The sequence below is a fragment of the Myodes glareolus genome, chromosome 8, assembly GCF_982192425.1.
Source record: "Myodes glareolus chromosome 8, mMyoGla1.1, whole genome shotgun sequence".
NCBI classification, from domain to species: Eukaryota; Metazoa; Chordata; class Mammalia; order Rodentia; family Cricetidae; genus Myodes; species Myodes glareolus.
In genome coordinates this window covers 30,684,031-30,706,758 of record NC_142033.1, presented here as the reverse complement: position 1 = coordinate 30,706,758, position 22,728 = coordinate 30,684,031, and the positions used below count along the sequence as shown (strand labels likewise).

General features: G+C 47.1%; 1 protein-coding gene across 6 annotated transcripts in view; it reads left to right on the top strand.

Annotated features, from left to right (window-relative positions):
• The window catches only part of Cracd (capping protein inhibiting regulator of actin dynamics), a 221,756-nt gene extending 201,229 nt beyond the window's left edge, over positions 1-20,527 (top strand). For all 6 annotated transcript variants that reach the window (XM_048414918.3, XM_048414914.3, XM_085691734.2 and 3 more), the window contains 5 exons: positions 3,820-4,002; positions 5,217-7,914; positions 14,315-14,505; positions 16,045-16,195; positions 17,388-20,527. In XM_048414918.3, the coding sequence (XP_048270875.2) occupies positions 3,820-4,002; positions 5,217-7,914; positions 14,315-14,505; positions 16,045-16,195; positions 17,388-17,548 (3,384 nt within the window). In that variant the 3' untranslated portion in view covers positions 17,549-20,527. The remainder of the gene's footprint in view (positions 1-3,819; positions 4,003-5,216; positions 7,915-14,314; positions 14,506-16,044; positions 16,196-17,387) is intronic.
• Positions 20,528-22,728: the final 2,201 nt, after the last annotated feature.

Below are 22,728 nucleotides of genomic sequence, written 5' to 3'. Positions count from 1 at the left end.
CTGTGTGTATGTATTTATACCACATGCAAGCCTGGTGCCCATGGAGGTCAGAAGAGAATACCAGGCCCCCAGGAACTGGAGTTCTAATTTTGAGTCGCCATGTGTGTGCTGGGAAGTGAACCCAGGTCCTGTGTAAGGGCAGCACGTGTTCTTTACTGCTGAGTCACGTCTCCAGGCTCTTAAACTGATTTTTGAGACAAGAGCCTCATGCAGCTCGGGCAAGCCTCGAATGGAGTATGTGGCCAAGGATGCTCCTTTTCCTGGCTCCGTCTCCCAGGTACTAAGAGGACGAGTGGAGGCTGTGACACCGTGCTGGGATGGGAAGTGGTCTCTCTGCGCGTGTGTCTTCATTCCGGAGCTGCAGGTTACTCCAGGTTCCTTTGGGAATGACGCTTAGGCCACTCGGTTATTTTTATTTTTAACCAGAGCTCTTGGTTAGCTTTTTGATGTACTAAGTGCTCTATGGTCTTGAGTGATTGTGTCAAAACATTTTTTAAAGTTTAATAATACTGTATTTACATATTTTAGCAATTACACACTTGTATATTTACCTCGATCATATCCATCCACTATTCCTCCCATTCTCTTCCCCCGGGTTCCCTCTCATTACATCCTCTCCCTACTTCATGCCCTCATTTAAAAGAAGAAAACCCTCATTGAGTCCAATTAGAGCTGCCCGCATGTTCTGGGTGCGGTGCCATCCCCGGATGCATGGACAATCTACCAGGGACCACACCCCCAAAGAAAAATTGACTCTCTCTCTTCCCCTCAGTCACCCACTGCAAATAGCTCCACAGCTAGGGGTGAGAGCTCGGGAGCTTCAGCCCCATCTCCAGCCATATTGTCTGGCTTGTTCTCGTCCTGGTAACCGTGGGTGCTATGGGTTCCCAAGTGGAACCTCGGTATCATGTCCCCCCTCCTTCCCCTCCAGCCCTTGCAGTCGCTCTGCCCACTCTTCTACGCTGTCTCTTGGTCCTTTGAAGGAGGAAGACAAATCCACATGTCCTGTTTAGGGCTGAGTGTGTGACAGCCACTTCTTCTCAGCTCTTTAACCTGTCCTGAGTCTGCTGTAACCACTGCCCACCACAGAAGGAATTGCTCTGACCAAGGTTGATAGTGGCACTAATGTGTGGGTATAAACAAAAATATTATAAGGAAATTTGACAAGATGACCACTTAGCAGAACAATTATAGTAAGGTCCCCCTATGGCCTACGACCTCCCCAGCTATGAGCTTTTCACCAAGTTTACAGTCCCAGTTATGAACTCTTTCCTGGGGAGCAAGTCTCAAACCCAAGCAGAAGGCATTCGGTTGCTCCCATAAGAGACATGCTGCTTCTACAGTGGATATGTCTTGCCTGGCAGGTCAGGATTGTAAAAGTCAGCACTGGGTAAGACCATTGATCTCTTTCCTCCCCCAGTGGCCTAAGCAGCACCTTCTATAACTATGAAAATAACCGGCAGAAAGGAGATTTCCCAGATGTAGGTGGGGTTTTCTATTCAGCCAGCCTGCTTCCAATTAACCACACAGAGAGTTATTGTTAATTATGAGACTTATTATTAATTATGCTCAGTCAACAGCTTAGGCTTATTACTAACTAGCTCTTTCAGCTTAAATTGACCCATATTTCTCATTTATGCTGTACCAAGTGGCAGTGCCTTTTTTTCAATACAGCGTGTTCATCTTCTGCTTCCTCTGCCTTTGGCTGATGGCACCTGTCTCTGCCCTTCTTCCCAGCATCCTCTCTGCCCCCCAGATTCTGCCCAGCTATTGACCATTTAGCTTTTTATTATACCAAATGAGAACAACACATCCTTACAGTGTACAGAAGGATTATTTCACAGCACCCAGAATGTTCCAGATTGACTTCAACAATAGCATCATAACATCTAATTATGGTGGGCAGCCAAGAGCAATGGAATAGCCTGGGTTGATCGAGGGTCCTCCAGGGCCTCCATAACCAATAACTTATAGGAAGACAGCCTATGCCTAGCAGCGTGATATTTTTGTTTAATGCCCCATGTTTTCTGGGAGCAGCAAACTCAAACTTCTTTCCTCTTTAATTTTTAATTATCTTACAAAATAGTAAGGTTTAAATTATTTATACATCCTTCATTTTGGTGAACCCACTTCCTTACTCCTTCCTCTCCCCCATGCCCTCCCTCCGTTCTAATTAGACGTTAACCTCCAGAATGCTCCCCTCTGCCATAATATCACGTATTCTGCAGTCCTCCCCACCACGAAGACCTCTGACCTCTGCAGATATTCCAAGTTAAACACACAAATCTAAAGATGCAAAGCTATGATCCACATATGAAAGACAGGATCCTACCTCTGTGAGCTCTCTGTAGCGTTCAAGATGACCTCCAACTCCGTCTTTCAGCCTGTGTCTCCCAGGAATACAGACAGGTGCCACTGTGCCCATCCCCAAACATGCTCTTACTCTTTACAGGACAGGATACCTGTCCTGATAGCACATTGAAGAAAGAATAACCCAATGTCAGAATAGCCCAATGTCATGAACCTATGAAAATCCTTATAGTAAATGGATAATTTCTATTTTTTTAGACAGAGAAAGGAACCTTTTTATTCAAAATTCAAAGTTCAAAAATTTATTGCTTTACAATTATCCTTTTATCCAACCATGCCAGTAAGTTAATAAAGGAACCATCTATCAAATTTGTGTTTAGAGGTGCAAGTATCATATATCTAGATTTAATGTTCCCTAGAAGTGAAGCTGACCCATGGGCTACAGCCAGGCCCTACTCCATCCAGAAGCTAGCCAGTGAAAGGAACAATTCCACCCTAGGGAGGGGACTTACCTGGCCTCTCTGCCCGGAGATTGTCAAGTTGGAACTTGGACACTAAGGACCTGGTGTCCTGTGCCTCCACTGCATCCTTGGCATCTATTGCCTGCTGAGGGAGCATTGACTTCCTCAGGCATGCCCAGCTGGCCCTCCTGAACCTGGTTCCTGTATGCATTGCTGTCTAGTCTTGGTGACTCTGAACAAGGGAGAAGTGGCAGAGATGTCCATTTATGAGTTTCTATTATCTTCTTGTGTTCATAAAACACCATGACCAAACCAACTTAGAGCTGCAAGAGTTCCCATGAACCAATGATTCCAGAGGGTTGAGTCTGTGATGCCAGTGTGCAGGCATAGTGTCTAGGGCAGGAAGCTGAAGACTTCACATCTTGAACCAGGAGCCCAGAAACAAAGCTCGCTGGGAATGACCCTGAGGCTTGGAAACACACTTCCCCGAGCCAGGCCTCCCCTCCCAAGCAGCACCACCATCTCAGGACCAAGTATTCAAACATCTGAGACTATGGGGGACATTCTCCTTCAAACCACCACGGAAGTTGGATCCTAAGGCGCAAACCCCCAGTGACAGAATTCAAAGGAGACAACAGAAATCTGCATGAAGAAACTAGAGGAGAAGAAATGCATGCAGCTGCTGTTTGACAGTCTGAAGCCCAACCCAGAGGCAGAAGGGGCCAGCGGTAGGTCAGAGCAGAGGTCAGAGCAGAGGCCAGCAGGCCCCTCCCACAGGTCTCTGCAGCTCATTCCCTTCTCCTTTTCTCTGGCCTGCCCCTGTGCCTCTTTTCATCCCCTACAAGCAAAAGGAACCCTTGGCTTCCTCCCACCTCCGAAGCTAGGTGGGAACAGGCTGTGGTTTTCAGACTTCTGCAGTGACTCTGACCCTCATTAAAGCAACATTCCATGGGCTGAGCTGGGCAAACAGAACCCGGTGCCATTGTAGGACTCCCTGTATGTCGCGTTCTGATCCACGCTGACCTTCCTATCTTACACTGTGCCCTAGGTTGCTCCAGTTAAACCCTCTCGGCCAAAAAGGCACCTCTCTCCTGCTGGCACCATCGAAAGTGTCAACCTCGACGCCATCCCCCTGGCTATTGCCCGTCTGGACAACAGTGCCGCCAAGCACAAGCTCTCTGTGAAGCCAAAGAACCGGAGGGTGTCCCGGAAGCACCGGTGGCTTTCCCAGGTGTGTAGCGAGCCTCTTCGCCGGCGAGGCAGGTGCCGGCACTGATCCTACCCTGCGGGCTGTGCTTGGGGAGAGCCATACTAAACTGTAGGTCTCTCCCCATTGTAACTCGAGTGCCCAGCAGTACACAGGGATCAAGAGACCTGCATCCCCTCCATGGCCCGAGGCTGGGGGACCTCGGGGTGTCGCCGATAGAGGGGTGCAGAAAAGCAGGCTGGCTCAGCTTAACCAAGGTTGTCTTGGGTGGGCTTCTAAGTCACAAGCCTCAGGGGACAGTAATGAAATCCAAGTCTTCCTTTGCTCATCTTCCTCATGCTGGCGGGCTATTGTTTTTCTTGTTGTTAATTCATATTAAGAAACAAATTATTCTAGCAAATGAAGGGGCTAGAGGGCAAAACAAAAAATAGTTTTTCCCTTGTCCCCTCAAGTAGTCTTCCTTTGTATGACCGGTGCCTGAATTCACCTGGGAAGGAGCAAGCACATTTTAACCCCCCACTGTGAATGTCCTGTATATACTGTTTTATCCCATGCTTAATGTATATGTGTATATATATATATATATGTATATATATATTCTTGTGATAAAGTTTAATTCCTAAATTAATATGGTACAAAAAAAGATTTAAAACAATAATCACAATAATCAATTAGAACAATCATAACGACATGTTATTCAGTTGCCCTTAGAAAACAGAAACGGTGGGAGCAAGGCCTCGGATAACAGGGATTTGGTTGCTGTTCTCACTGGTGACAAATGTCTGACTAAAGGAACTGAGGGGAGGCTTTATTTTTCCCTGACAGTTTGATTATAGTGGCCCATGTCCCCGAAATCGTGGCGGCAGCAGTGTGAGGCAACAGTCACTGCATATACAGGAGGCAGAAACGTTAGTGCCCAGCTCCCTTTCTCCTCTCTCTCCATCCTATGCCTACCCAGACCTCAGCCCTCGGAATCGCTCCCCACCACCAACACCACCATATTCAGGCTGGGCCTTCCTACCTCCGGCCGTTCTGGAAACACCCAGAGGTGTGTCTCCATGGTGACACTAAGTCCAGTCAGGTTGACAGCGAGAGCTGACCATCATGGGCAGCTGCAGGGACCTCTTCTGTACTTGGGAATACGTGCCCTCTTGCGATTAAGAGACCTGCGCTGCGGGGGGGGGGGGGTAGTTGGGGCTGTGTGGGAAAAGGCTAACTGCTTCACTTTCCCATGTCAGGATCGCCAGAATGAGCCAGGCAGCTTTGAGAGGCAGCCTTCCCTGGACCAGAACGGGCAGCCAGGAGAAGACAAGCACATTTGGCATGAAGAGGAACCAGAACCTCTGGATTCCCGCGAAGACAAAAGACTCCAGGAAGAGTATTGGCGGGAACTTGAAGCCAAGTGCAAGCGGCAAAAAGCAGAGGCAGCTGAGAAGAGGCGCCTGGAAGAGGAGAGGCGGCAGGCGCTGGAGAGGAGGCTTTGGGAGGAGAGTCTGAAAGAGGAGCTGCTGGAGGAGGAGGAGCTGCAGCTAGAGGCAGGGAAGGCACCTCCAGGAGAAGGGCAGCAGTCGGGTCTAGAGGAGCAGGGAGGTGCAGAGTTGGGGGAAGCCGACGACCCTGCGAGCCCGGAGGCTGAAAAGCGCAGGCATGAGCAGGAAGATGCTGAGAGGCACGAGGAGGCACTAAGGCAGTGGGATGCCCAGAGGCAGGCAGAGAAACTGAGGCAGTGCGAGGCCGAGAGGCAGGAAGAGGAGCTGAGGCAGCAGGATGCCCAGAGGCAGGAAGAGGAACTGAGGCAACTGGAGGCCCAGAGGCAGGAGGAGGAACTGAGGCAGCTCGAGGCCCAGAGGCAGGCAGAAGAACTGAGGCAGCTCGAGGCCCAGAGGCAGCATGCTCAGGAGGAGGAGGCCAGGAAGATGCTGCAGGACCTGAGGCAGGAAGAAGAGGAGGAGGCCAAGTACACGGAAGAGCTGAAAGTATGGGAAATGGAGGCGCCAGGGCTGCAGATGGGCGAAAGCCCACGGAGTCCAGAAGGAGAGAGCCAGCCTCAGCTAGGGGAGTACGCTAATCAGCAAAGCCCATTGCAGCGGGACTTTGAGAAGCCAGAGGAACAAGAAAACCTCGAATCCGTGGGACAGAAAGTGATGGCCCAGGAGCAGAAGGAAGAGGCTAAGACGACCAGCGAGCCAGATGGGCAGAGGGAAGACTTGGGCACGGAGTGCAGTGATGTAGACGTGGAGGGGAGAGAAGCCACTCAGACAGATATCCCCCTGCCACAAGAGGGGCAGATGGGCAGAGCGGCGGCCTCAGAAGACAAGAACGAAGCTGTCGCTGCAGATAAGGACCGAAATCTGGAGGAGCTCCGGTGGCAGGAGGTAGAAGAGCGGCAGACCATGCCCCGACCCTACACATTCCAGGTGTCCTCCGGGAGTAGGCAGATTCTCTTCCCCAAAGTCAACCTGAGCCCAGTGACACCCGCCAAGGACGCAGGCCTGGCCCCAGTGGCCCAGGAACCGCCTGTGCCCAGTGGTGCCACCCCGCACGCACTGCCCTCGGCGCTCAGCATCCCACACACAGCCATTCTGGTCACTGGAGCGCAGCTCTGCGGCCCTGCGGTCAACCTGAGCCAGATCAAGGACACAGCGTGCAAATCCCTTCTAGGCCTGTCAGAAGAAAAGCGGCAGATGGATGTCCCCACGGTGGAACCCAGGGCCACCAGCGGCAAGGCCAGGCCTCCCCCGGAGTCGCCAAGCAATGCCACTGCGCTAGCCGAGTGGGCGTCCATTCGATCAAGGATCCTGAAGAACGCAGACGGTGACCAACGGAGTGACAGAGAGCCGGCCAAAGCCGGGGACGAGCCTGCTTCCCGAGCGCGGTGCGATTCCCGAGGGAACATGCGCAGGACGCAGCCAGTCAAGTTCTCCATCATGCCGGCCTGGCAGAAATTCTCGGACGGAGGCTCAGAGACCTCCAAACAGAGCCTGGACGGTGAAGGCATGAGGAAAAGATCCTGGCCAGCAGCAGGTGAAGAAACAACGCCTCCGCCTCTGCCTGTGGCTCCGGAGCCTCGGAAGAGCCTGGAGAAGCAGGAGGTGAGCCAGGAGCCAGACACCACCGACGGATGCAAATTTGCCAAAGACCTTCCATCTTTCCTCGTTCCAGGTCTGCCTTCTCCGCAGAAAGCTGCTTCCCGCACAGGGTCCACGACCACTTTGGACAGTGAGACCACGGGTGATGTCGGAAAGCCAGACCTTGTGATCTCGGGAGGTGAGGAAAAGGCCTCGCCCTTCGGAATAAAGCTGAGAAGGACCAACTACTCCTTGCGCTTCCACTGTGACCAGCAAGCCGAACAGAAGAAGAAAAAGAGGCACAGCAGCACGGGAGACACTTTGGATGGTGGCACCCCCGCAACCGGGAGCGACCCTGGAGAGAAAGAGTCTGAAGTTGCGACCCCCAAGCATGGCACATCCCACCCCCAGGAGAAAAAGCCAACCCTAGCCCCTCGAAGGGACTCTGCCGAAAGCCCTTCTAGCGGTCACTCTGTTGCTGTAGCCCACTCGGGGCTTCCACAAGGTAGCCAGACCCCAGCTCCAGAGCAGGACAAGGCAGCAAGCAAAACGCCACCGATGCAGAAGCCGGCCCTGGCTCCCAAGCCTACCAGCCAGACGCCACCTTCTTCCCCATTCTCCAAACTGAGCAGACCTCACTTAATAGAGCTACTTGCTAGGCGCACTGGGAAGGTGGATTCCGAACCGAGTGGGGCCTTCAAGAGCCAGGAGAGCAGTGATAACCAGCCACCCTCACCATCACTGCCAGAGGAGCTGAAGGGACAGAAGAAGGACGAGGAAGAGGTGCCGGAAAAGAAACCCGCTTCCCCGCCTCCATCAGCCAGCCAGCAAGAGAGACCTTCCTTGACTCCTGAGACAGGCAGAAAAGGTACGTGGCTGCAGATTGAATGCTCAGCTTCGTTCAATGGAAAGGGAATTGAGAGGGAGCCCAGGGAACCGGCTCTGGGAACACCTTAATTGGAAACAAGTTCGCCCAAATCAGTCCCTTTCCATGCTACACATCCTTTGAATTGAAATGTTGCCCCAGCTAACACAGATATAATTAACCTTTTTCTTTTTGGTGTTTTTGAAACAGGGTTTCTCTGCAGTTTTGGAGCCTGTCCTGGAACTAGCTCTTGTAGACAAGGCTGGCCTCGAACTCACAGAAATCCTCCTGCCTCTGCGAAGTGCTGGGATTAAAGGTGTGCGCCACCACCGCCCAGCTATCCTTAACCATTTGGAGCAAGTCTGTAGAGGTGATCAGAAGTAGAGTTTTCTAGACCAGACACTGCCTTCCTTCCGGGTGGCAGATGCAGGAGGGAGGGAGGGAGTCAGGGCATCAGCCTTGGAACTATGGGGCTTTGCTGTGGTATGTAAAATCCCATAGTGGTGCCTTAATCCCAGCACTTAGGAGGCAGAGGCAGGTGGATTGAGGTCAGCCTGGTCTACAGCCCGAGTTTCAGAACAGCCAGGGCTACACAGAGGAACCCTTGGTTCTGACTGCCTCTTCTTACTAAACGTTTGAGGTGGTTAGACAGTCAGCTGAATTGACTTTTATGCTTCATAAGAATGTTCAACTAATCTTTCTAGAGATAAAGTTGGGACCGCGGCCAGGAAGCTTCTCTTTGTAAGTGTTTAGATTTGGGGTGGGTTTTGCTTCCTTGAGAAATGTGGGCTTGGTTGCTTGTCTTCCTTTATGGAAGCCCCTAGGGTACTGCTGTTGAGTGCAACGTGCCAGAAACCGTGGATGAACATGGTTGTGTCTTTCGGCAATGTCAGAATGGGTCAAATAACAACCAGTTCACAAGCCATATCAGTTTTATTGTTAGCTGCTTGCCAAGTAGTCTCTCTTTTCCTTGGCCATTGGCAAACCAAGTTCTCTTATTCCAACCTTACTTTACTAATATTAAATCCCATACCACACACTACACCTCATACATAAATACATACATACACATGAACCATGTGTGCCTGAATAGTGTTAAACCTCAACCAGGTTCGAGGAATCTGAAGATGCTTTATTGGAGGCAGGGAGCTGATACAGCTAGAGCATCACGGAGTAATCAGAGAGTAATATAACAATAACCCCAGTAGGAGGGGCTGGGGAGATGACTCAGCGGATAAAAGCACTTGCTGCTCTCACAGAGAACCATGGTTTGGTTCCCAGAATGGCACCTCACGCCTCTCTGTAACTCCACTTTGAGGGGATCCAGCACCCTCTTCTGGCCTTCACGCACCCCAGGCACACATGCAGTGCACTTGCACATAATGCAGGCCAGACACCCATACACGTAAAATAGAAAATAAAGTCTGGTATACACAGAGAGAGGGAGCGAGGGGAGAAACTGTTGCACAGAGCCATGTTGCAGGGAAACAGAGTTTCATTGTTAAACCAGGCCTCAGACGTTAGGCTTGAGTCCAGCTGCAGTCAGCTGAAGGTGAGGACCATGGAAAGGGTTTGGTGTCTTTATGGGGTACAGGTGAGCGAGCTGCTGCATCCTTCTTCCATGTAGTGTGTTCTGCCAATCCTCAGGCTTAGTCTTTCTCAAACGATCTTAATATGTTCGTGTGTCCATAGGTTTCCCAGGCTACTGTTGCCTTAGGGTTTCTATTGCTGTGACGAAACACCATGACCAAAAAGCAAGCTGGGGAGGAAAGGGTTAATTTGGCTTACACTTCCATATGGCTGTTCATTACAAAAGGAAACGGGACAAGAACTCAAACAGGGCAGGATCCTGGAGGCCATAAAGGGGTGCTGCTGACTTAGGGTTTGCTCAGCCTGCTTTCTATAAGAACCCAGGACCACCAGCCCACAATAGAGTGGGCCTCCCACATTAATCACTAATTAGGAAATGCCTTGCAGCTGAATCTTGCAGAGGCATTTCCTCAGCTGAGGTTCCCTCCTTTCAGATAACTCAAATTTGTGTGTGAAACTAACATAAGCCTAGCCGGCACAACCGTGGTAAGTTACAGGAAAAAGCCTATCAGTTTGCCTCGTGGGTAGCGCTAGACAAGCACCATCTAAGTGCGTGAGATGCAGAGCCATCCTGCGTCTGCCTCTGTCCTCGAAATGGAGCCCAACACTGCTTCTGAAATGGAGTCACCTGGGGCAAGGCACAGATTGAGAGCCACTGTCTACTCAGTAATGCAGTAACTTAGAGCAAGGCATAGCATGATCTCAACAAGTCCTTTTCATTTTCATCCTTCCACGTTAGAGGTCTGGTGCTGGTGTCATCTGTTCAGCCATGAGGATGGGCTCCAGCAGCCCCAAGATCATTTCCTTTAGTCCTGACAAAGTGGGCTTCTCTGTCTGGGGCAGGCTGGCTCTCCAGTCAGACTCCAGTGCCTTTCTCTTCAGCACCTTTCTTCTTCGCGTGGTTTTCTTCCACCCATTTCAGGAAGCTAGAAATTTCTAGCTTCCACCCATTTCTAGACTTAAAGTGTTTAACATACTCACTTACAGATAAAATCTCTTGATAAGAACAGATAAAATCTCTTGATAAGAATTGTGCCCTTAGCCAGGCATAGTGCTGTACACCTTTACACCCAGCACTCAAGGGTGGGGCGGGGGGGGGGGGGGAAGCATGGGATCTCTGAGTTCAAGGCCAGCCTGGTCTGCAAAGCAAGTTCCTGGACAGCCAGGTCTACAAAGAGACACTCTGTCACAGTGGGGCAGGGCGGGGGTGATCTTGTCCTTAATTTTCTTATTTACAATGGTGCCGAAGGCACGCAGAGTAACAGTGTATCCTCTTCTAATTTTGCTATGATAACTTACAGGCCATTCCTTTTTAATAGTGTCTGTCCCCTTGATGTCTACGCTATCACCCATCTCATAGATGTGGCCAAAGGAACAACTCCATGTTTACTAAATGGCCCAGAGAATATATCCAGGGTGCTTCTCCTCTTTACCCTTGTTTTCCATTTTGGTGAATTACTGGAAGATGATGGTTCAGCCCAAAAGACAAGTCCTCTCTAAATGACCTGTTTACTTCACGTGTTTCCCTAGACGGGCACAACTCCTTGAGAGTAGCCCGTAGATCCTTTCCTGCAGTGAGGGCTATTTGATGGGTGAACTCATGTTTTCGTTCTGGCTTTAGCTTTTGTGGTATTGGCAGTCCCTCTCAACCTTGTTGCTCTCTCAGCCTCATCCCTCCGCCATGAAGAAAAGCCCATTTGTCTTAGATCTCTTTTGCTATCCTCTTTTTTAGTGTCTTTTGAACTATGGCTTAGTCTATCCTGGTCAGCAACTGCAACTCTGCTGCTACCGTGGCGGCTAGACTGCAAGAGCCTCAGCCTGAGGAAATTCTGTTCCCTCAGGCTCCGACTCTTTCAAGACTACTGAGAGGACTTATCTAAATCTCTGTCCTGCTAAAGAATGCAAGATTCAAAGGTTGAGGTAGAATCCTGCTTCCCAGAGAGGCTGAAGAGCAAGCAGCTCACTTAGCTCGCCTCCTCACATCTCCCTAGAAGCCGTTGTGATTTTTCTCGCCCCCCCCCCACTTATAAACCCTTCTCCACCTGGCTCCGCCCTACAGTTTCTGATCAGCTAGTTGCTGATGCAGTCTCTGGCCCGCAGGTGAATTTTATTTAATCAAACACATCTTTTCATCATTAAACAAATGTTCCAGAGCATAAATAAAAGTAACACACCTCATAATAATATTTCTATAACACTCTTTGATTTTTGTAATTTTCTCCTATAACTATTACCACTCCGCTCCAAGAAAAGCTGTTACTCTTTTCTGCTCAGTCTTGCTCAGCCCCCACTAAGGGAACATTTCAGTGAGATTCTTCTTTTCTGTTCCGTTCAGCCTTGCTCAGTCCTTCTAAAAGAACTATTCAGCAAGGTTTTTCTGCTCAGTCCCAGAAGGGACGTCTCAGCAAGGTTCTTCTATTGTGCACCTGCAAATGAAGATCTTCACCCAAGACTCTTTTGAGAAAGAGATTTATTTGGGAAGGAGGTGTCCAGGAGAGTGACTGCCTCTGCCAGGGTGGGAAAAGACAGCATCCCCAACAGAACTGGCAGTGGGGGTACTTATATAGGGCTTCTTAGAGGTGTTTTCCCAGGGAGATTTTTCTGCTCAAGGATTGATTCGTTTTCCTGCTCAGGGATTGGTTAGTTTAGTTGGTCAGGGGCAGAGTTGGCTCTGGTTTCAGGACCAAATTGTGCTTCTTTCACTGGCCTTTTTAAAGATTTTTTTTAACTCTTCTTTTGGGGCCAGAGCATATTTCTTTTACTGGCTTTGGTTTCAGGGTCAGATTGGGTTTCTTTGGCTGACCCCTTTTCCCTTCAGGTGTGTATACGTGTGTGTGTGTGTGTGTGTGTGTGTGTGTGTGTGTGTGTCATGTGTGTATGCGCGCGCGTGCACACACACACAACAAAATAAATCTTTGAAAGTGACAAATGAAAAATTTCATAATTTCTTCACCCCTATGACATGTCTTACACATTCTCTAGGACATTCAGCCAACTTTGAAGACCGCTGGCTAACAAAGGAGTCTGTCTTCCAAAGGCTATGTAAGGACAGTAGGATATCCAAAAGAAAGTCTAGTCTTCAGCTACCATCTGAGTTTTTCCATGTCCTGGTGGTGGCTGTTTGGTGGGTTCATCGGCAGGTTCATAGCAAGGGGCCCTGGACTTTGCAGGTCTGTAGTAGGTGGTCCTGTACTGTAGAAAATGCGACTATGTAGCAATGATTATTTTGTCCCAAGCTTTGGGGAAATCCTTGGCTGAGGCTCAAACAGGAATCCAATTTTAATGTCCTGTTTATGGTCCTGTGAGCCAGACCTAATAAGCCTTTACACTTAGTCTTTTAGAGTATGGTCCAAGGTCCCTCATTAGTGCAGTGGGTAGTATATCAGTCTTATAAAATACCACCCGTAACCCCAGACTACTCTATGCAAACTGCAGTTCTCAGGAAATAGATTTCCTTCCTTTTTCCTCTTAAAAACAATTTGTCTTTTTAGTTTCTGTTTGTTTTTAGGTAATAGATGGCAAGACACAAACACTGTGGAGTCTGAATTCCCCTAGCATAGAGTATGGATGCTGGTCAGGTCTTTGGCATGGGTGACATTGCCATCTTTGACACCCTGCATAGAAATGACAGAACTCTGCCCATCAGCTTCATAAATAAAGCAACGTACCTAGAGTGATCGATCCTAAAGACATGATATGTTTCAGACACTGGCCTCCCCTTGGAGTGGGCTCGGCTGTTTATAACTGGGTCTGACCCCTGCATCCTGCTTCTAAGGGAACCTCTCTCATAACTTGGCTTCCCCTTTCTTTACTGTATTCTAGTGGTGCCATCTGCCACGTTAGTTATATCACTAGCCATATCTTCTCTTTGACTGTGACAGACGTCTGCTGGTATCTACGGTTTTCTGTCACTGCAAAAGCAAAAGAAAGAAAAGGCAGAATGCACCTCCAAGTGGGCTTACATTCTTGATTCCAACTTGTCTTCTCCTTTTTGATCTTTCTCTTTATCCTGGAGTGTAATATAAAGTCCATCTCTCTGAGTGTCCTAGTGGTAAGATTCTGGTCTATCAAAGCACAAACGTCTATCAAATTTCTAAGGAACAGGGCTATAGTAAGCCCTTTTCTTTTGAGATAGTAAATAATTCAATACAGTTATGTGATTTTAAAGGGGAAAAGAAGGGAACTTTTGCCTCATGAGAAAAATAATAATTATAGTTCTCTTTTTAAAAGTCTTTAAAAGTTTATAGGCCAAGTATCATTCTAAATATTCTAAAATAAGGATTTCTTTGCTTTTAAAATTTTGCCTGTTGAAACAAGGTCTTGCTATATAGCCCAGGGGAACCTTGAACACACGATCCTTGGGCATGATAGTTGTTTATTATAGACCTACTTTCAAATGTAGGCCTTGGTTCACAGTAATGGAGTTCTCACTAGATTCCTGGAAGACTTGCCCTCAGCAGCTACCTCAAGTGTACAGCACCACTGGTTTTCTGTTCTTCAAACACTGGGGTGCCATATAAGAAATTGTTTGAGAAGAACATTTCCGTTGCTAAAAAACAAAGCCCACCAAGGCAATGAACCTACCTGGGTCTCCCATAAACTTGGATTTTTATCACATTGGAGATTTTATTTTCTTATAAAGTAGTTTCACTTTAGGGAAGAAAAACGCCCATTTTCCTGTTCGTCAGAGATGTCCTAGCCAGTGGACATCAGCACAGACGTCATCCACCTATCAGGAATTATGCCACAGTCTCACGGGAAGAGATGCTAAAGTCAAGTGCTAATCGCAGCAAACATCTTCCTTCCTCCACAGAGAAGCCCGTGCTCCAGAGCAGGCACTCTGTAGATGGCTCCAAATTAACAGAGAAAGGTGAAGCTGCTCAGCCGCTGTGGATAACGTTGGCGCTGCAAAAGCAAAAGGGCTTTCGTGAGCAGCAGGCGACTCGAGAGGAGAGGAAGCAAGCCCGGGAGGCCAAGCAAGCAGAGAAGCTCTGTAAAGAAACTGTGAGTAGCCCTCTCTCTCTGTTCTCAGTGCTGCTGTCCTGAGCTTAGCTCTGCTCCAAGTCACGCGAGGTCATTTTTAAGATGCACCGGAGGTGCTGTTTACAGAGGGCAGGGAAGTAGAGAAATAGACTGCCTTTAAATCAGGGAAGCATTTTTCAGCAGCAAAATTTAAATTTAACTTGGTTTTATACTATGCTTTTAGGTGAACCTTATTCAGCAGGATCTAAGATGGATGTTTTTACAGCAGCAGCTGACATACAGTGCTTACAGGAGTGTCTCTGCCCACCAATCTGAGGTTTCACTTTCCATGGTTTGACTTGAGGTCAATCATGATCTAGAAATATTAAGTGGAAAACTCCAGGAATTCATAGGTTTAAATTGCCATTTTGTATGATAAAATCCGTTGTTCTACTCCCGGAGGCACAGATACTTGTTGCAGGGAGCCGCTTGTTCGTCCTGGCTGCCCAAAACCAAAATAATCACACAGAAGCTGTATTAATTAAATCACTGCTTGGCCCATTAGTTCTAGCGTCTTATTTGCTAACTCTTACATCTTAATTTAACCCATTCCTATTAATCTGTGCATTGCCACATGGTGGTGGCTTACCAGCTAACGTTCCGACCAGCATCTCTGACTATGCCCTTCTTCCTCCCAGCATTCAGTCCAGTCCTCCCCGCCTACCTAAGTTCTGCCCTATCAACAGGCCAAAGCAGTTTCTTTATTCATTAGTGGTAACCACAGCACACAGAGGGGATTCCCACATCAGATACTCTTTGTCTAGTGTTCGGTATATAAAATGAATTTAAAAATGAAAAAGAGGGGCTGGAGAGATGGCTCAGTGGTTAAGAGCATTGTCTGCTCTTCCAAAGGTCCTGAGTTCAATTCCCAGCAACCACATGGCGGCTCACAACCATCTGTAATGAGGTCTGGTGCCCTCTTCTGGCCTGCAGACATATACACACAGACAGATATTGTACACATAATAAATAAATAAATAAATAAATAAATAAATAAATAAATAAATAAATACAGACAGACTTGATTTTTAAAAAAAAAGAAAGAAAAAGAAATGCTCCCAAGGTGTGGCTGCGATGACACCAGAGGTGAGCAGATGCCGAGGGGCTGTTAGGCCTTCCTGAGGCGAAAGCTCTTGGCTTAATAAGGAAAGAAGAGCAGTCACAGACTGAAGTGATTGAGATCTAAGGTAAGAGGAAAACAGAGCCACCAGCGTTTAGTTCTGCCCCTGGTTTTACACATCCCACAAGGATCTTAGACTGATCCATCTTAGAGAAGGGAAACTACCAGAAGTAGGAGATAGGGAAGTGAGTTTGTTCAGTGGGCAGAGTGTTTCCGGAGCCTTGTTCTATGACCTATCTTTCTGATCATCTTGATGGGGCTCATCCTGGAAAGTAACTTCCCATCCTTGGTACATGATACTGAGCCCACACTGGAGGCTCACAAGGTGCAGCCCAGTCCCTCGTGGCGGGGCTGAGAGGCCGTGCCCTGAAAACATGCTTTCCCTGTGCTTCCCAATGCAGGTCAGTGTCAGCCCGCAGCCTGGAAGCAGAGCCGGTTCCCTGCACAAGTCTGCCACTCCGTCAGAAGAGAAGAAGCCTGAAACTGCCGTGTCCAGGCTCCAGCGCAGAGAACAGCTGAAGAAGGCCAACACTCTTCCCACATCCGTGACAGGTAGCTCGCTGGTCCACCCCGGTTTGCCTGAGAGCAGCTTTATTCCCTATCATGCAGTGACTTGGCACAGCATCTTAGACATCCCAGAGCACGGGCTCCCAAGGCCCAGTTGTAAACGCTGATGCTGATGCAGACGGCAAGAATTCCCCAGCTCTCAAAGGAGAGACAGTAAAATGCCCGTGGAGTCCTCTCAGTTTGTAGCCTTTACTGTCTTCCGTGGTGTGAATACTTCAGCTGTGGCTGATTTGAAGCTGCCAGTATGACACCAACTGGCTTGCCCTGATTTCTGAACAGTCAATAGAACAATGTGACTCATCACCAGTACCTCATGGCCCACCATCCATTTTTACTATCTATCACCTGTCTGTCTGTCTGTCTGCCTGCCTGCCTGCCTGCCTGTCTGCTACAGCAAGGAAGGGCATATACCAGGACATTAAACAATGAAAGAGATGAGTATAATAGTCATCATACTTGGTTGGCAAGGTCCATGTGTTCACCTTGGGGCTCAGGTAGGGAAGCTCAGAGTTGCTCTGTGGAGGAGGCAGCCTGCTATTGACCTCACCAACTTGCCAGGCCCGGTGGCTCACACTTGTAATCTCAGTACTTGGGAGGCGGAGGCAGGAAGATCAGGAGTTCGCGACCATAGAAGTTCCAAGGCATGCACTATCATGCCTGGCTTGACTTCCATACCGTTAAATAAGTCAAAATCTTGTTCTGGAGAGGGGACCACCTTTGAAATGTTTGCTAATGGGTACAATATTTCAGAGAAGTTCAGTGGTACGTGCCTTTAATCCCAGCACTCAGGAGGCAGAGGCAGACATAGACAGATCTCTGAGGCCAGCCTGGTCTAGAGAGTAAGTTCCAGGACAGCCAGGACTCTTACACTAAAAAACCCTGTCTCAAAAAATAAGTAAATAAACAAATAAATAAATAGAAAAGGAAATCTGTTGTTTAACACAGTGACTAGAGCTAACAGCCTACTGGATTCTTAAAAGTCTGAGAGCAGATTTTAAATGTTCCTAAATAATTCTGTGAACAACAACTAGCTAGATTTAGATGTTCTGAGGTGTGTGTGTGTGTGTGTGTGTGTGCATGTGTGCACGCAGCATTTCATATACAATAAATATATATAATTCTATTAACTAAAATGTTTGTTTTTTGTGGTTATTTCTCTCTTCCTTCGACAACGCAGTGGAGATCTCAGACTCTGCGCCCCCAGCACCGCCGGTAAAGGAGGTCACCAAGAGGTTCTCCACCCCAGACGCTGCCCCCGTGTCTACAGAACCTGCCTGGCTGGCTTTGGCCAAGAGAAAAGCAAAGGCCTGGAGCGACTGCCCACAAATCATTAAGTAAACAGTGACTCTTTCCCATGTCTGTGGCCAGTTGCTGGCTCTTCTCTTGCCCTTTTTATTTATTTATTTTTTTATATGCGGTAAAGAAACCAAGTTAGGGAAAAGAAGCATGTTTTATAGGCTCTAAAATAATGTTTAGAAACTGCACTGGTGGTGTTCGTTGTAAAGAGTGTATTTGCACAACCCTGGGTCCTGGTGCCTTGAGCTCCCCTAGTTCTCAAGAGACAGTTTTGGCTGAGGGACCACATGAAGCAAAATCTGCAAAGGAGAACTCGGGAGAGCCTGCCATGCCCATCTGTGCCCATCTAAATCTGCAAAGGAGAGCTCAGGAGAGCCTGCCATGCCCCCTATGGTTCCCACATACACATGCACACCCACGCACCATTTCAGATATCCTTTTGCCAATCTCTTTACTCTATTTTTTTTTTTTTTGGATTCTCTACTCTTCTACCCCAAATATTTACCCTACTGCGCTTGCATATGGAACAGTGACAGGTTCACGTGTACATAAAACATGGTATCACTCACTCTCCTGGATGCAGCGACTGGAAGAATAAGGAAAAGCTGGCCCCAAGCTCTGTGCCTATATCTGGTTTTCATGACGTTTTCCCCACCCTAAAACCAAAACACACTCATACTGACTGATCCATGGTGTGCCCTGTTACAGCAATGCCCTCTTTAAAGACACAAGGACTGTCTGGCCTAGCTGGCTCCTAAGGAACAAATCCTGGATCAGGACTGTCACTGAGAAGACTCCTCATGTAGCGCAGTGGCTCTCCAGCAGCCAGGGCGGCACTCCCAGATCCGGGAGCACAGGGCTTAGGATAGAGATTTTAGGAGAAACCTTTCAGATGAATTCTGATGTCATTTCAAAAGTTAACCACCTGGTGTAATCTAGCTTTTCACGTTATGAAGAGAAGGCTTATCCACCCAAAGATGCAAACGTGAGACAAGAAAATAAAACCATCACCCAAACCAGCCATTTATGTACGATAGTTTAGGTTGTTGGCATTACATGCCTCTGAAATTTCCCCTTGGCCTTAAGGGAAAATGAACAAGCCAAGATGTGTAACCTATTTGTTCTAAGGACTTCTTGTAGAGAATTTTTTGTTCCTTTCTTGTACTTGAATAATTCAGAGTCGAATGTTCCAAAGCATTTACAATGTAGAGCATTCACCTTGATACCTTTAAAAGAAGAAGCATCTCAGAGTTTTACGTGGCCTTGTTATCATACACATGTGCACACAAAGAAGGGACTTGGCAGTGTCAAAGCCACATGTATTTATGTTTATTTCTCTAGATTTGCTTTACATGACACTAGACATACCAGCAAATGCCTATATACTGCTGGCGATCACTTTGTATTTCCTGGTGTTGGCATAGTTTCCTTTTCTAGGTGTAGGATCTTAGCCCAGTGCAGGGGACCTGCATCCCTTTTGGTCTCCCGCACTAACATATTTTATAGCATACATCACTCCTTTTCCTCTGTGCTTACTCAATATGCAATGTGCTGTCATTCTGTCTATTCCGCAGGATGACAGGGATGCTGTTTACCATATAGAAACCATTTTCTCTCTAGAAACAGTGGCTCAGCTTCATGAAGCAGCTGGCATGTGTGGTCAAGTGGATAGCTGAACTATTGCAAGCTGGACTTAGTATTGTATCTACTGGACCTTCAGACTGTTAAGAATCAATGTAACTTTTCTGTTGTTGTTACTACTGTTGTAAGCAACTAATATTCTACTGCACGTTTCCCACACTGGTATTCATTTCTAAATCTTATATGTAGACAGTTGTTAGTTCAATAATTTCCTCACTGATAGAACACTTTTGAATGGGAATCTTCCCACCCAAAGCCCTAAAATTATAGAATGGGAATCTTTCCACAAAAAGCCCTAGAATTATAGAATGGGAATCTTCCCACACAAAGCTCTAGAATCGTAGAATGGGAATCTTTCCACACAAAGCTCTAGAATTATAGTGCCACAGTGATTCTTCCAAACTGGCTTCTTCCTCCGTCCTCTCAGCTTTGGCCAGCACCACAGTCATGGCAGCGAACAGGTACAGAAATAAGATGGCTAAGGAAGAATAGGGCTGGGCATGGTGGTGCATGCCTTTACCCTCGCACTTGGGAGGCAGACGCAGGTGGATCTCAGTGTGTTCAAGGCCAGCCTGGTCTACATAATGAGTTCCAGGCTAGCCAAGGCTCCATAGTGGAGTCCCCATCTTAAAACAAATTAAAGACTAGTAGATGTGTTCATACTGACTCGATACCATGAGCCCACACACAGTACAAGAAATAGCGTAGTTAAAAATGCCCCACCAATATCTTTAAAGAAGAATCTACTGAGGAACGGGCGGTCGTCATTCTTGCTGAAAAAGCACATGCTCAACATTACATTTCCAAGTCACCCAAACCTGCACTGAGTACCAAGGAAGTGTTATTCTGCTTCAGTTGTGTTGCGCTTGTCTGAGCAACAAACTATGGGGAAATTCTGTGAAAACAAAAGTTCAAGACTTTTTTTTTTTAATGAATGACTGCTATATTAAATATACAAGCTTTTTAAATTTAAACACACTTCTGACAAGGTTATATAGGTGATTAACCTCTGTTCATAGACTTACATATGGAAGTAGAGTTTTTGTTTACTTTAAAGATGTTTCAAGTGCAATTGTTTCTTATAAAACATGATTGATTACCATGAAATTCTCACTTTAGCTGATCATCTACAAATGTATAGTATGTATCAACCGTCTCTTCTTGTGATGTTTAGTTTGCTTATTTTAAAGCAGCAACATTAGCTACAAGTGTCTTGCAATATTTTTACCAACAATAAAATTAAGTAGATACTTAATAAAAATTCCTTAGTGTGATTTTAATATTATTTTGAGATTTTGGTTGTATACAGTTTGAATGTAAAAAAAAAAGTCCATTATTTAAGGGAAAAGACCTTTCAATAAAATACTGACAAGACCTTTGGCACTGGTGAAATTTCCTTATTGAGCTGAAGTTCTGACTTATTCCAGTGGTCATCTATGAGCAATCTCTTATTTACAGAGCTTTGGAAGAACAAGAAAAGTTTCAAGTTGTTTTTAATGCTACTTTGTTTATCCTACCCCCCACCCCCGCCCCAAATACCCAGTGGATGAACATATGAACAAGCCCAGATGTTTACCTCAAGTCCAAATAGGAAGTGAGTGGTCTCAGTCTCAGATAAAATGATCTTGCAATCTCTTTTCTCTAGGCCACAGTCCAGGGGCATTGTCCTCAGCTGAGGGCCAGCTACCACAGAGTACACATTGGACTCTCTGAGCATTTGACCTGCAAAGACAACTTGGTGAAAATGATGAGGTTGGCTTGGGTTGCATAGCAGGACTGATGAAGGTCTAAAGTCACTATTATCAACTGAAAACTCTGTGTCTGTGTGTGTGTGTATGTGTGTTTCTCTCTCTCTCTCTCTCTCTCTCTCTCTCTCTGTGTGTGTGTGTGTGTGTGTGTGTGTGTAATATGGGCACTTTTGCCTGCTTAAAAATACTAAGGACCTAGGGATGTAGTCCAATGGTAGAATGCTCACCTAGCATGAACAAAGCCCTGGGTTCAAGCCCGAGCAATACACACGAGACTCCTCCCCTCCCCAACTTTGAAATAATGAACCTAAGTTGATAGATAGATCCTACCTTTAAAAACCTTTAGCTCAGTCTACAGAGATGGTCCTGGTTAAGAGTTCTTGCCTCATACAGAGGACCCAGGCTCAGTTCCTAGCATCTACATGGTGGCCCACTCCAGCTCCAGAGGCTCCCACATTTTCTTCTGGTCTCTGGAGGAAATGCACACACATGGTACACTTACATACATGCAGGTAAAAACACAAAAGATAAAAATCTTTTTTAAATTTCAGTATAATGTTAATGATATGGTCTGTTTATAACTCAAAACATGCTCCAATCCTTTCTTTTCCACAGAGATCTTTAAACCCCAAGAAACCCACAAAACACCTTAATATGTTAGGGTTCTCTAAAAAAATAGTAACTGATCAGATATATTTAGCTAGGTGGAGAGAGAAGAGAAATGAAAGGCTATCAATATACTTAATGTGGAACCTAGAGCCTAACAGGATTGCTCCAGAGAAACTGATGGTCACAAAAGCAGAGATTCCAGAACTGGTTCATGAGGTTATGGAGACTGAGAAGTGCTACTGTGTGGTGTTCGTACTCAACAGACCTGCAGAACCCATGGTATAGTTCAGTTCAGAGGCTGCGAGACCAGAGCTGATGGTGTAACCCGCAGGCCGGAGAAGCAGGGGGATACAATCGCTGCAGCTGCAGTTCCTTCCCAGGCCAGGAGCTCCGAAAATATGGTGAGCCTTGCTCAAGAAGACAATTTTCTGCCCTCTGCTGCCTCCTATGCAGGCACTCACTGTTGGCTTGACTTCAAATGCTAGCCAGTTTACAAACGACCTCATAATCCACAGCAAGAATTATGTCTTACTAGCTGTCTCTGTTCACTTGTCCATGACTGAATGTCACAGACTGACTATAATAAACACAAGTTTATTTAGTTCTCAGTTCTGTAATCTGAGGAGTTCAAGGACCGGTGGCCACATCTTGTTATGTATCCCTTACTAATAGAGACCTTCTGCAGAGTCCCAGCCAAGGTGATGCTGGACATCACATGGCAAAGCAGAGCACACAGGCCTTGGTCTCCCCTCTTACAAGTTCCAGTTCCTCAGGGTCAGCAGCATCCCCCAACACATGCACACGCACGTGCACACACACACACACATCCTCATATAATCTTAATCATCTCACAAAGGTGCCACCCCTAAGTACCATAGTAGGGTTATGTTTCCACCTTCTTAATTACACACAGTGAAGGTATTTTGGTGATTTTCAATCCAGCATCATTTTCACCGATTAAAACAGATGTTTCTAAAACATACAATTCACCACCTGTCCTAGTGAGGGCTGTTACTGCTGTGATGAGACGCTATAACCAGAAGCAAGTGAGGCTTACACTTCCATACCATAGTCCATCACTGAAGGAAGTCAGGAACTCAACCAGGGCAGGAACCTGGAGGCAGGAGCTGATGCAGAGGCCACGGAGGCGTTATGCTTACTGGCTTGCTCTTCGTGACTTGGTCAGCCTGCTAAAGAAGCCAGAAACCGTCCAGGCTGGCACCA